Genomic DNA, 14,781 nt, shown 5'->3' with positions numbered 1-14,781 from the left:
TGATTCGGCAGTCATGCAACTATTCTTCATTTGTATTGGTGCCATGAAGTTAGCCACCTCTGTTTTTAGGAGCCCAGAATTAGCTTTGGAGAAGTCTGTGGTCGGATGTAACCAGAGAGGAGTTGACTATTGGTGTACAGCAACAGTCATCATGTTAGTAATGACCAGGTCTAGAATGTTACTACCTCTAGTGGAGGTAAGAACGTGCTGGTCCAGGACATTAGAATTAATGAATTCTAGGAAACGGACAAGTGTATTGGTACATGAGTAATTTTCCCAGTTAATGGAGGGGTAGCTGAAGTTGCCCAGTATGAGAGTGTTTGGTTTGACCCTAATATTCTCCAGGGTGCTTAGGAACGTGGAGTGTGAGCTGGGAGTCACTTTGTTTTCATTGGTATTATAAAAACTGTACAGTACAATGATGGTCTAATATCAAACAAATCACAGCATTTAAAATGTTTAACTTCATCTGAATGGTTAAAATTATTTTTTTTCCACAAATATACTGCAAATATTTGTTTATATTTGACAGTTTGCTTCATGCATTGTCAATTCAATGGTGCACTAAAAATAATATACTGTAGAGTACACTCAGTATCTTGAAAAATATTATAGTGAATAAGCAAGTCAGAAAGGTTATATCATAAAAATAGGCTGATGTGAAATTCTGTACAAATTGTCTACAATTAACACATTATTGCTGAATGTGGGTAGAGTAATGCTATCAGATGTGTAAGTAAAGTGAGACTCCAGACCTTCAGGCTTATTTCAGATATACAACAGGAACCAAGTTGCATTTTCCAAAGGCAACTTAATGATTCTGATTTTAATACTATATTGTTTGTAGGGATCATCTCTGCACAGATGCAGTAGCATCCAACTTTCTGTGGAGTCTTGTATAGTATACAGCAAAGGCATTTTAACAATCTGTGTTCCTAGTTGATGTAAGTGCTTGTAATGGGTACTGACATTAACAATTTTTACACAGATCCATAAAGAGGAAAGTAATATGACAGCCTGAAGAGAAGCAGAATTATAAACACCTCAAGTTACGTAAAAGAGTTAACTGGCTCAGAGTCTGCAAGGGTACTAGGCAAAGGCCTGCAACATAAAAGAAACATTTGTGCTAAGTTTTATCTCAGTAAACCAATAAAACTGACAAGTTATTTTATTTTGATTACAAGCAGATGAATACTTATCTCGTGGAGAAATACTAAACTTTGAAATGATTCTTGCCTTTATATCTAACTGCTGCTAAGGTGTCTCTTACTACACACACACACACACACACACACACACACACACACACACACACACACACACACACACACACACACACACACACACACACACACCTGCCCTACATGGGGACCTAGAAGCAGCCAGAAGCACAAACTAACAAACTGCTGACAGGCTGTATACTGTGGTCATGTATTGTGTTCTTGCCAATGTATCTATTTGCATATCAGCAGTCTGTCTTGTACCCTAGATATACAGCAAAGTATGCCATGATTCCATCTCTAGGGCTCACAGACAGATGTCTGAATCTGGACTCCGATGTGTGGCTTCACTAGAAAACAGTAAAATATGCAGCTCAGCATCTTTTATCTGCTTTAATTTTTAATAAATACATTACGCAGGCTGGAATGCATCACCTACTTTTCACCACAATTACATATTAATTTCCCCAATACCTGTCTTGTGAAGCAACACTTTCAGTGTCATCTTCCCTGCTGTAATATCCTTGTTCTCCTGAGAAATTCTCTTCTGTGAATTCTTCACCAGAGGCTGCCTCTTCTTGTTGAATTGTGGGCAAGTATCCATCCCCAGAAGTTCTCCTGCACAGAACACAAGGGAAAGAAGTAACAGTACATAGGCAAGCAATCAGTGATTTGTTTAATGCATTTAATGGTTAAAGACATAATTAAACAACTCCTAATATATATCTGTGAAGGAGTTGCAAACTCACAGTTGCTGAAGCAAAATGCATATATGATGAGCTGGTTAAAAATCCCTGTATTCTGTAACTTATTCTGTCGGGTGAGTAACAAAATGAGATTTTAGCTAGGTGAGCTTATCCAATGACCAATGAAGACTATGAAGAAAAAGATCTGGTTTCTGAGATTTGCCTTCTAGTTTTTACTAGCTTTTTTACTTATATTAGGAGAACCAGCAGAAGCAGCTCTCTTCAACAGAACACACAGCTGAAACCTCATTTTACTATTCACCTGACAGAGCAAGTTACAGAATACTGTGATTTTTAACTAGCTCATCATATCTGGATCCTGCTTTAGCAACAGTGGGTTAGCAACTCCTTTACTTCAGAGAAGTATATAGCAAACTGAACAGGTCCCAACACTGAACCCTGTGGGACACCACTATTAACAGGTTTCTTATCAGAAGTTAATTCAACTATCAGAACATGTGCCCTCTCAGTGAGCCAGTTTGCTATCCATCTGACAATGCAGAGATTTATGCCTAAAGCAGTAAGTTTATCTATGGAGGACTGTGTCAAAAGCTTTGGCCATTTCTAGATAAGTGGTGTGTACTGTTTTACCTACATCTATGGCCCTGGTGACTTTCTCAAAGAAGTCCACCAGACTGAGGAAGCAAGATCTCCCTGGGTCTGGTCCAGTGTTTGGAAATTTTCTATGTCATTACTGATCACGATCCATGACAATTCTCTCTCCATGACCTTGCAGGTAAGACTAGTCAAGCTTATGGGTCTGAAGTTCCCTGGGTCAGCTAATGGACCCCCTTGTAAAAAGGGATGACTGTTTCAGTCCTCCATTCCTCTGGGAGAAAGACCGTCTGGAGGCTGTGGTTAAAGAGGGCTTTTAGTGACCCAGATAGTTTCTGTTTTAAGCTATTTAAGAAGCATGAATAGCAGCAGAACCAAATGATGACGGTGAAACCAATTAAAAAACTGCACACCTTTATTAAAATGAGTGCAATTTAAGCACTTTCATTCCCAATAGTTGGAACTTCATCAGAAAAGTTGTTCTGATGAAGTTCCAACTACTGGGAACGAACGCGCTTAAATCACAGTCATTTTAATAAAGGTGCACAGTTGTTTAATTGGTTTCACTGTCGTTAGTTGGTTTGGCTGCTATTCATAGTTGGTTTGTATTGTTTCAGAATTTAAGAAGCATCCTGGAATGCTGTCGGGACCCATGGAGGCTGTGTTTTTGGCTTTAGTGAGCGCAAAAAGGACCTGTTCCTTTGTAATGAACAGTAGGGGATGGTTGCAAGTATTTCTTTCAGTGTGGTAGGAGGTGACGGAGGGGAGAAGTTTGAAATTAACTTGTCAGCCAGCAGGTTTACTTTAGCTTTAGGCTGGGTGTTCAAAGATTCAAAGGTGTTTACTAGGCTAACAACCACAAGGGCCTATTTAAGCCTAGCCATGCATCCCAAATCTCTGATAAGTTCTGATACCCTTGATAAGTGTAAACAGGGGTTTGGGAGATGAAACATTTACAAGCAGGGGCCTGGGAGATGAACCATTTACGAGTTACCTGTGTCCATTAGAGATATAGGTGCCAAACCAGGAATGAATTTCCTGTTCAGCAGTAAAAAAATCCAGAGCCTGGAAATGTTGAGGTAAAATGCAGTGTTTATTCCATTCCTGTTTGGAATAAATGCTGCATTTTACCTCAGAGTTTCTAGGCTTTGGATTTTTTACTACTGTTTTGTATTTTATATCCTGCCTGGTTTACCTATGTGCTGTTCTTGTTTCTATGAATTTCCTGTTCCCCAACCAACTGTCCAAGTTGCACTTGAATTGGGTTAGGGAGGAACTCTACTTCACATGGATGGTGATCTTGTTCCATAGACAGGGTTGTCTTTGGGATACATACATGTTTCTCCAGCAGGTCCTATTTATATCACGGTTTAAGTCTTTAGAATGGGTAATTCTGGTGCTGTTTGTTTTGTGGATATGCAGGAGGTCTATCAGACTGGGATCTGACAATGCCCTGTATGCCAGGCATAGATCTCCCCTCAAAAGCCTGTAGGTGACAGAATACAAGGATAGGGCCTTGAGGTGGTCTGCATAGAACATTTTACTTATGCCCTGTATTCTTTTAATGAGGAACCTCTGTGGATGTTCCAATTGTTGGGTATGCCTAGTTAAGTACATACCAAAGGGGGCACTGTACGCAATGACAGGTCTGATGAATGCTAAACACTGTATGCAATGACAGGTCTGATGAATGCTAAACACAGTGGGACAATGACTTCACTGGATTTAGATGCCATACCTTTGTTTATAAGCTGAGCAACATAGAATGATTTCCTCACTACTGTAGACATGTGATGGTCAAAGGCTTGATTATTATCTATGTGTGTCTCTAAGTCTCTGACTACTGGGTCAACTCTAAGAGGTGCATTGCCAATATGATACTTACTAGGGGTGGATGACTTCCCAAAGGATACTATTATGCATTTTTTTTGGCATTTAGTTTTAGCCCATGACTCTGACACCAGTTGTTTGCCTGTGTCAGCCCCTCCTGGAGTGTTGCTATTCGTGATTAACTCAGCACATTGCTGAGCATTTCCCCTGAAATTATGAACATAATTACAAAAAGGATTATGGTTATCTTTCACCTCCATTATTTTGACTTGATAGGATAATGGTTATTTGAGAACAGACCATTGATTTGCAAGTGTTCACTGAAGGATTCTGATATTGAACCTTGCCAGCGGTACAAGGGTGATTGCTGCTAACATGGACTCCACTGCTTGGAGTATCAGATGGGCTGAAAGAGAAGAACTCTGAATGATCTTTTTGATCTGAAATTGAACTGTTTGAATGCAAGAGAGAGGGAGAGAAGCTATTTTAGTGACAGTATTGAAAAGTGCACCAATGAATTCCAGAGTTTGAGTTGGATTGAGTTGAGATTTGTTGTAACTGACAGAAATCTCCAGACGAGAGCACAGCTGGTGTAAGTAGTCCCATGCTTGAATTAGTTGATGCCTGGTCAGAGCAGTCAGGAGCTAGTCATACAGATATGGAAACACTTGGAATCCCTGCAGTCTCAAGTGAGCTGCAACTATTGCCATGCACTTGGTAAACACCCTGGGGGCTGTGGTGAGAACCAAAGGGAAGTGCTCTGAATTGGTAATTACTGGCTCCCAGTCAAAAGCATAGATATCTTCTGGATCATCTGTTCATTTTGATGTGACAGTATGCAGCCTGAAGATCTATCGAGCACATACAGTCGTCCTTGTGCAGAAACTGCAGAATGGACTGAACCGTGATCATTCAGAACTTTGCATGTTGAACCGACTGATTTAGTTTGCTGAGATCCAAGATTGGTCTCCAGTCCCGTCTTTTTTTGGCACTAAACAGAATCTTGATTAAGTTCCAGACTCTTTCTGGTCTCGAGGGACCTCTCGGATGACTCTTTTTTTCCTAGCAGCTTTTTTATTTCTAGTGCTGCTGCTTCCCTCTGACTGGGTAGAACATCGGGGATTTTGTTTGATACTAGCAGGGGTGGATGGGAACATGGTATCATATAATCTCTAGAGATTATACCCTGCCCCCATGAATCTTTTGAAATTTCTAGCTAGGGATGGCTGGGATAGATGACCCCTGACTGCCTCCACAGATGGAAAGTTGAGCCTCCTTTCAGGCATGCTGACATGATCTGTCAGAGAAGGCATCCCTGGATCCTTGATTATGTGGATCACCTCTGTAACAGAGACAGTGTCTTCCATTTGAGTTTCCCCCTGCCCCTGGGGGAACTGTCTCCATGTGGATCTTGGAAGGGACCCTGGGATTTTCTGAACCATATTTTCTGTCCACCTCATTGGTTCCTAGAAGAGGTCTGTTGAGAAGTCGAAAAATATACGCCCATAGCAGTTGGAGTTTTCCCTTCCTGTTCGCACCTAGACAGTGTGTCTTTACTTTGGGGCCAAACAGGGAAGCTCCGCGAAAGGCAGCATTGATGAAAGAAGATCTGAATGGTTTCAGAAAATCACATAAGTACATCCAGGCATATCTCCTAATGGAAATGCCTGAACCCGCCACCAGTAAGGTACCTTCGGTTGCATGGCAGATAACAGTCATGAAAAAGTTTGAAACAGACTGAAGGGTAGCCAACTTCGAGAAAAAAGTACTCTCTACCTTGGAGGGTACGGTCTCAGGGAGAGATTTGTAAAGTTATTTGATCAAGTCCCTCTGAAGTCTTGTGAACTGTGCTAAACAATTCAGTGACCTAAGGGCGAAAGTTGCTTAAGCATATATACATTTCCCAAACCTGTCCAGCACCTCAGACTCCCTGTTAGCAGGGGTGGACAGAGGAACTTTGTTCTGCCAGTTCCTTTATAGTAGCTGCCACTCTAACCATGGCATCAACAGGTACTCTTTAACTGCAGTGTGGTCTGTCTTTTGGTAGTGCCAGGATCCTGTCTGGTCTCTTAGGGATTGGCTCAGTTGTGTTGGGTTAGTTCCATGCCCATCGAGAGGCTAAATGTATGAGCTCACTGGTGGGTGGAGTCACCCAGGAGGTATACAGGCCAGCCCCAAAGGCCTCCAAGAACACTGACTCCTCTTGAGAAGGGTTATCTGTGGCCCAACCACCCTTTGTTTTAGGAGTTCTAAGATGTCTCCAAAAGAGATATCACTGGAAGGTGATCTGGGGGTTCCTTCTCCTTCATCAAAGTCAGTATCCTCAGTGACAGACTCTTGTGAAAAGTTTAAGTGCCTCCTTTTGCACTTCCTCTTCAGGGAGACCCCTTTGGTGGGGTGGGTGGGGTGCTCCAGGGAGGTATCAGAAGAGATAATGATACCCTGCTGCCTGGCCTGGAGACTGGTTCAGGCTGGCTGTCCCAGTGGAATGGATACTGATGCTCAAAATCAAATGGGACTGGGAAGTTGGAGCTGAGGAGGGAAGAGAAGTCTGAACTCTAGGAATTGAGAAGGATCACTTCACACTACCTTGAAAGCAGAGTGCCTGTTAGAAGCAGAAACCAATGGATCCGATAAGGCAGGCTTATGGATTGTTGGCTCCCACTGTCTCACATGCACACCACCAGAGGAGGGAGAAAAAGCTGAGCTATCTAGTGCCACTGCTCTAACAGTAAGAGACAATTCTGACAACTTCAGATTAGAATCCATCACTACAAAGCCAGCAATGATGCTTCAGCTCCAAGAGTCATCTGGCTCAGAAGTACTCATGGCTGGACAACTCAGAGACACCATCGGAGTTAAAAATGCCAAACTCTTTGGATCTGCAGAAGACGACTCCAAAACCTTTGGATCCGACATCTCCAAAACCTAAGCATGGATTGGAAAGGGAGCTAAAATTGGAGGGGTAGTACTAATGAGGGTTTCCTGACCTGATGGGATCAAAGCTGGAAGGACTCACATTTGTATTTGCATCCTGTTAGGTGACTAGGGGATTACTGGTAAAGGGAGGAGCTCAAGAGTTCAAGTGTTCTGTGATCTGGAAGAAGCGTCCCAGTTGGATCAGAGGATTGGATCCAGATCCAACAGTTGAGGAATTAATAAAAATGACATCAGATCATATTTTCCCAGTTACCTCTTTCTTCATCAGGACACCTCCAAATTTTCTATCTACCTAAGCTAAGGAAAAATTCACTGAAGTCTGCTTGGGGTATAACAATACCTATGCAAACACTTCCAAGCAAAAATCCTAAGCTTTCTGGACTTTGTTACACACTTGGAAGCCATGCATATGCCCTTCCATTTTTCTCTTGTAAATTACTTTTCCAGTCTCTCTTCCCAATCTTTTCTACCCTACTCTGATTGATCCTTAAAGTTATCATGCAATATTTTATGCTCTAATAATTATCTTTTTTAGCAGCTTTTCCTATGGTTGATAAAAATATGCCCGACTTATACATAAAGCTAAAGGGACTAAAAACATTTTCACTGCTTGATTCTTACCATCCATATCCATAAACAAGGCCATGGAAAGTATTATGATGGAACTTATAAACAAAGACATTGGCAACCTTCAAACACTGGACCACACGCAGTTTGGGTTTGTGAAGGGCTGATCTTGTCTCCTGAACATGACTGACTTCTTCGAATCAGTCTCCAGAGCCGTGGACAAAGGTAAGGTGGTCCACACAGCCTATATGGACCTCGCCAAGGCCTTCAACATCATCCCCCACTCTGGAATCATAGATAACCTTACTAAGCTGGGCATTAATCCCTACGTCACTCAATGGGTTGCCAAATGGCTTACTGACAGAACCCACACTTTAAAAGTAGCCGACTCCAAATCCAGCTCCAGACAAGTGACAAGTGGAGTACCTCAGGGTTCAGTCCTGGGACCGCTCTTGTTTGGCATCTACTTCTCTGAAGTACAGGCCAGCACTAAGGGACTCTGGTTAACAAAGTTCGCAGATGACTGCAAACTGGGAGCCATTATTGAATCCCCAAATGATGTGGATATTCTACAAAAGGGCCTTACAGAAACAGATGTTTGGTGCCAGAGCCATGGGCTCAAGCTCAATGCCAAGAAATGTATAGTTATCCCCTTTTGGAAAAAACATGTACCCGTGAATTACCACATAGGTGGCAGTACACTAAATACAGAAAGTGTGATAACAGACTTAGGGACACAGGTGGATAGTGGTCTCACCTTCGATAACCACATTGCAACAACAGTCAGGAAATCCTTCTATGTGGCACACCTCATCACTAAGGGCTTTTTATCCAGAATAAAGGAGGTCATTGTCCCACTGTACTCAACCCTCATTAGACCCATTACAGAATACAACACCCTGTTTGGTATGTACCTCTCAAGTCATCTGCAACAACTGGAAAGGCTGCAGAAATACCTCACTAAAAGAATCACAGGCCTAAAGCAGATGTCCTATGCTGACCATCTAAAAAAACTCCAGCTATACTCTGTTGCATATCGTCTACTCAGAGGCAATCTCTGTTTAACATACAAGGCCATATCAAACCCAGAGCTGTTGGACATGCTACACTTAAAGAAATCCCAATCCCTCAGAGACACATGCTCCAGGGATCTAAACCTTGTCATCACAATGAAAAAAAATATGCTGGAGAGAGAGGTTCCTGACCCAGAGACTCCCCAGACTCTGGAACAGACTGCTCATACATGTCAAGCAGAGCACCTCTTTGGCCCTCTTCAAAAGGAACCTTGATGATTGGATGGGAGATAGGAAATTCACCCAGGGGATCATGTCAGTCGCCCTGCTAGACAGGGGTCCAGGGAAGTACATACTGTGGGAAGAGATAGCCAGGGAATTGTTATGGCTAGGCTTGTATAGGCCCTAGGGCTGATAGCCTAGTACCAACCTATGAACCTATAAGAGTTTCCTGTTTCATAAACATGTGTTTTGCTGAATCAATTTGTGTGAGGGCCTTTGTTTTACCTTCATTAATTTTATATCCCTGAAACTGTCTCAACATGTTCCACATCACTGAGATTTCCTTTTCTGAATTTATCATGTACAAACGAATATCATCTGCTAATAAAGCCACCTTTTCTCGATTACAATACTAATTATATCCTTGCACTTCTAAGTCTCTTATTTTCTTTGCCAATGGCTCTAAATATAAAGCAAATAACAAAGGAGGAAGAGCACAGCCCTGCCTAGTTTTTATTTGTAATTGTGTTCCAAGGTACCTTTTTGGGATTCAGTCCAAAGTGGTCTGGTTAAGTGACTTGCTTAGAGTCAGCCAGTTAGACAATGGAGGCTGAGAGAATCAAACCTTGCACCTCTGGACCACAGGAAACAGCTCCTTAATCTTTTGTACCTCTGTTCAAACAAAAATTATCAGAGAGGAACCCTTCCACTTTAATTCTTGCCTCCAGTCCTTCAAATATCCTGCTAATTAACCTTATTGTTGTTTCAGGGAATGCAAACGCTTCCATTGCTCTACTCATAAAGTCCTAGCTTACTCTGCTAAAATATCAATAACATTATTGAGTTAAAGAAAATTCCCTGTCAGAGAAAGGTGAACATGGCCTATGACAACCCGAGACAGCAAATGCTAAATGATAGGAGGAAATACGGAAGATTGAGCAGGTGGACAAGGTCGAATTCCCTGAAAAAGAGGAAGAGTTTCCCACTACCATCTGTATGACAGAGCACCCTCAGAAGCCATTTGTCTGATATCTGCTGCAAATGAGAAACAGAAAGGGAAAGCCAGACTTGGGGAGAGATTTAAAGGCTTGCCAGTGTTGTAGGGGGTTGGATGGGTGGGATGCCATTTGCAAACAGACTGCTTGACTGTTTGCAAATGGCAAACAGTCTGCTTGACTGTTTGCCATTTGCAAACAGTCAAGCAGACTCGTTGCACTGCCCTGGCTTCTGGGAAGCCCCCCTTTCTTTCTGGAGCCTCTTTGCCATTGATTTTGGACATCTACTTGCCAGACACTTGTTTGGTCTGCTTATATTTTAAAGAACCTGATGTATTTATGCAATGTTTAACAACACTGGTGGAGAAAGGATGAAAAATCTGAATCACCCCCTGAGGCAGTTTCCCTTTCTCATCACACTTTTTTTTCTGGCCCTCAGCAGTAGATGGTCAAAATATAACTTCTATATCAAAAGAAGAATTATATTTGAAAACAAAACCATACAAACATTCTCAGAACAGTTCCAGTAGCCCCTGGTCTGGAAGAGGCATCAACTGAGTCATATGCACACTTCAAAGAGTGTTTGATTTATTTGAGACACAAAAGCAATCATGTGTATTCAGGGAAGACTCTGCCTCAAAAGAAGGAAAAGTGGCTATAATGTTCCATATATTCTCAAATAAAGCAAGCAAAAACTTTAATAACGTAGGCTTGACAATTAAGAATTCTTAAAAGTAAGTGCGACAAAGATATATATACTTTTTTCTCCAAATTTATCAAAAACTTTCCCATCCTTATCTGATTTGCCAATGATATCACTGTAGGGTCAAATCTGGGATTAGAAAATATTTTTTTTAAGACTGAAGAACTTTATACAATATATTTGCCTTCTCAGAGACTGCAGGTTGGTTTCAAGCATTTTACAGACTATAATAAAAACATCCTCCAAAGCGGGAAGGACAGGAGGAACAAGGGTAGGTTGAAGAAATTCCAGCTGTAATAAATCATACTTTTTTCAAATAAACTGGAATGTCATAATGTTCCCACCAAGCCAATTGGTTCATCCTAAATATGGTTTCATAGAAATAAAATTCTTTAAAGGGACAATCATTAGAAACCCTCTTCTCAGTATCAGTTACTTGCGAAGAAAAAACAGATGTTGTTCTCTCATAATCATTTTCCTATTTGTCACACTTGGAATATTCAGAAAATAAAGAATTCCTTTATCTTTTACCAGTACGTCCAGAATGAGAGGGGTTAACTCACCCCTGGGCTAAGCCCAATAAATCATCCATGTCTAAAGTAACACAGCCAGGAGAAGATACACGTTTAACCTTCTGCTTATTTTTAACAGGGATCTCCATAGAAGTAGACCAACTTGTGACAGGAACATCACCCATGGGAACATGTACACTAGTCCAACAAGGCAGAGGAGTATTACCCACTTCTTTTTCTGAGACTGACAAGAGTGGTTCTCCTGTGCCTGGTAAGAACACTCCAACAGCCACAGGGGATGTATCTAACTCATGGTCTACTGTGGCTGAAGGTACTATACTAAAGGAAACCAAGGAAGAAGATGAGTGGTCTGAGAAACCAGAAATGACCATACCAGAATCACCCAATTGCAGCTGAGGCAAATTAGTAGCCTGCTGAAGGGACAAGACAAAGTCTGTATGGAAGTTTTCATACTTTGTGGCCAAAGGAAGGAAGAACTGAGGAACTGGTAAGTTTTCCCATGTTAAAGCTGATAATAAAGCCTAAAAGTCTGGTTACAGCTGACATCCATAGTCAGTAAGATATAATTATCAAAAATGAACTGTTTTACCATAAAACACAATGGAAAGCACAGCATACTCCTACCCAGCCCTTAAACACAAAGTTTATCATACAAAAACTAGATTTAATGTTACTTTTAACAAGTTTAACATTAAAGTAAAAACTAGAACCACAGTCTACCATCTGAATGAAAATGACTGGAAGAAGTATTGTTTCAGTCATAAAATAAATTGCTGAAGGTTTTTTTTTCTGCTGAAGGGACTTATCTACTCAGAAACAAAGAAACATTAGCCAAGCATTGACTCTTGAAAGCCTGCAACAGGGGTGCTCTTCAGCACCAGGAAAGCTCTGAAGGGCTTGGCACCCAGACTGTTAATTTTCTACAGCTCTGCTGAAGCTGTCAATGGTTTGAATGTGTGGAAGGTGCCCTTAAACTTTGGCAGCTGGCCAGCTGTTATGTCCTAGGCAGAATCTTAAGGATACAGGCTTCCAGATAAGACATGGCAGCATTTTAGATCTGGTTATCAGTAAAAAAGCAGATGGGAGTTTATCTACCATTATTATGAATCCACATGCAGTTACCTACAGTAAAATTAACTTACTTAATATGTAACAGGGTTTATACACAACAGGACCAAGACTAGCTATGAAAAATATAATATTCAAATTATCAAACATCAGAATTAAAATGCTCTCAGGCCACACAAAGTCTGGCACAGTCTGGAAGGATTTCATTGGGCAATAAAAAAGATTTCAAAAGATTCCACAAGAAGAAAAAGAATACAAAAATAGTTACAATTGAAATTTTATTAGTTGTTGTTGTTGTTGTGTCTTTCGGCCTCCCGGTTAGGGGTCGATACAGCGGAACTCCGATCCGCTAATGTTTGGTAGTGGATTTTTACGTGCCGAGTTACCAGCCCTGACGCACAACCTTCAACGAAGGCACGCCCATTCACGCATGCCTCCACACAGAAGACGCTCTAGCTGAGAATCGAATGGAACAACGTCTAGCTGTGAGGTGGCAATGCTACCGCAGCACCACTAATTAGTAAGAAGAAAAAAATCTATAAAGTACATGTGAACAACAGCAGTAGTCACAGATGTAAGGAATATATAGGACAGCGGAAAGTGAAAATGAAAGACATAAAACAGCATGGATTAAAATTATTAACTACATCGCAGCAAATAGTGAATTGATTTATGCACATATTAAAAATAAATTAGATCTATTTTCTGTGACTCAAAGACATTTCAAAGTCAAGATGGTTAAAGCACAGAATCTATAGAAACAGACACATTTTTAGATAACAACATAAAAACAAATGCCTAGAAGGAAAACATAAAAAATGAGTCATATCCTAATTTGCTGGCTATTTTCCCAACATTTCAGTGATTTTTTTTTCAGCTGAAAACACATGGGATTATATTTAATGACAGTCTTGAGTGAATGTTCTTCATTTCTTTCTTCTTTCTAGGGTTTTACAGCTATTGTATTTCTTCCGTTATTCTAAAAGTTTCAGCAAACCAACAGTCTACTCTTTTACCAATTACAGCTAGTAAAACTGGAGATGGACTTTCAAGTTACATAAGACAAACACTTTTTACAGTTTCAACACATAAGAAAGAACATAATCATAAGGGGCATAAAACTTCAGAAAAGGAATAAAGAATGTTACATGTTTATGTTAGCAATCTTCCTCTGACAGAAAAAAAGAAGCATTATATCCATTACAGGCAGCCATGGAGATAATGTCTGCACAATTCAACAGGATTAATACTTCTTTGGGTGAATCGACTGCCTAAGCACTCGTCTAACTAGACCATTACTCCTAACAAAAAAAAAAAAAAAACTTAGAAACAGTCCTGTTCTATAGGTGTCTTGGAATATGGGTGATTTGCTTACTCAGTTATCAACATCATATTCAGGTTACAAAATCAAACTCCTTCTTCTTCAGTAGGTCTAAAAGACTGCCCACTTTTTTGTCCTATAGTAAGAGCAGCCATAGATAGAGTCCTTTTCCCCAGCTGGAATATGGAGTACATATGGGCAGTGCACTGGTGCAGTGGTTAACGTTGTTACCTCACAGCAAGTAGTTCTCCGGTTCGATTCTCAGCTGGGGTGCCTTCTGTGCAGAGTCTGCATGTCCTCCCTGTATTTGTGTGGGTTTCCTCTGGGTACTCCACTTTCCTCCCAGATTCCAAAGACATGCATCTGGAGCGTTTCTCCCCAGGCCTCCACTGAAAATAGGCTCTGTTCTAGTCAGACTTTCCCGGTCAACAAATGCTAAATAAATAAATAAAATACCATTGTCTCTACCACACAAAGGAATCCAAGCACTCTAGAATGTACATTAAATTACATATACAGATTCACAACCCTGTCATCCAAAAGTGGACATAACTGCTGTACTCTAACAGAAGCCAAACAGCTACCAAGATTTCAAAGGACTGCCCTCCACTAGGGACTCTACTGTTCAAGCTTATCATGGAAGAAAGCGTTCCCCTTTCTATCAAAAACTACGAGGGAGATCACTTCCACCATATATACCAAGATTCCGTTTTGCCTAAACTACACACCTATTAACTCCACATTACCAACTTCATCACCCTTTTCCCCCATTTTTACAATGGGTCGGGGTATCACATCAGCAATAGTCAATGCAACCAAATCACCTACAGCCAGTTTTTACACCACTGAATCCCACATACTAATCTAAAATGCTCCTAGCACGCATTCTTCATATTTCTTCCTAAAATCTTGGAAGCCGTACAAGAACAAATAAAATCCAAACTATCAGTCACACATTTATGCATGGAGATGAAAGGCTATCCCATTAAGCAAGCCCAGTGCAAATGCTTCAAAAACAGCTCCGTCACTTAAACCTGAACTGCTTACAGCACCTCTTACAATTTCCCT

At 40.9% G+C, this 14,781-nt stretch overlaps 1 protein-coding gene across 1 annotated transcript in view; it reads right to left on the bottom strand.

The window, feature by feature from the left end:
• The window catches only part of LOC122808331, a 400,879-nt gene that overhangs the window by 200,940 nt on the left and 185,158 nt on the right, over nucleotides 1–14,781 (bottom strand). Inside the window, exon 3 of the mRNA XM_044079297.1 lies at nucleotides 1,695–1,838. Within this exon, the coding sequence (XP_043935232.1) occupies nucleotides 1,695–1,838 (144 nt within the window). The remainder of the gene's footprint in view (nucleotides 1–1,694; nucleotides 1,839–14,781) is intronic.

Source organism: Protopterus annectens, chromosome 8.part0 (assembly GCF_019279795.1).
Source record: "Protopterus annectens isolate FY-2018-M chromosome 8.part0, PAN1.0, whole genome shotgun sequence".
In the NCBI taxonomy this organism is placed as follows: Eukaryota; Metazoa; Chordata; order Ceratodontiformes; family Protopteridae; genus Protopterus; species Protopterus annectens.
Note: the sequence above shows the minus strand (reverse complement) of the source record. Positions and strands in the feature narration are given on the sequence as shown.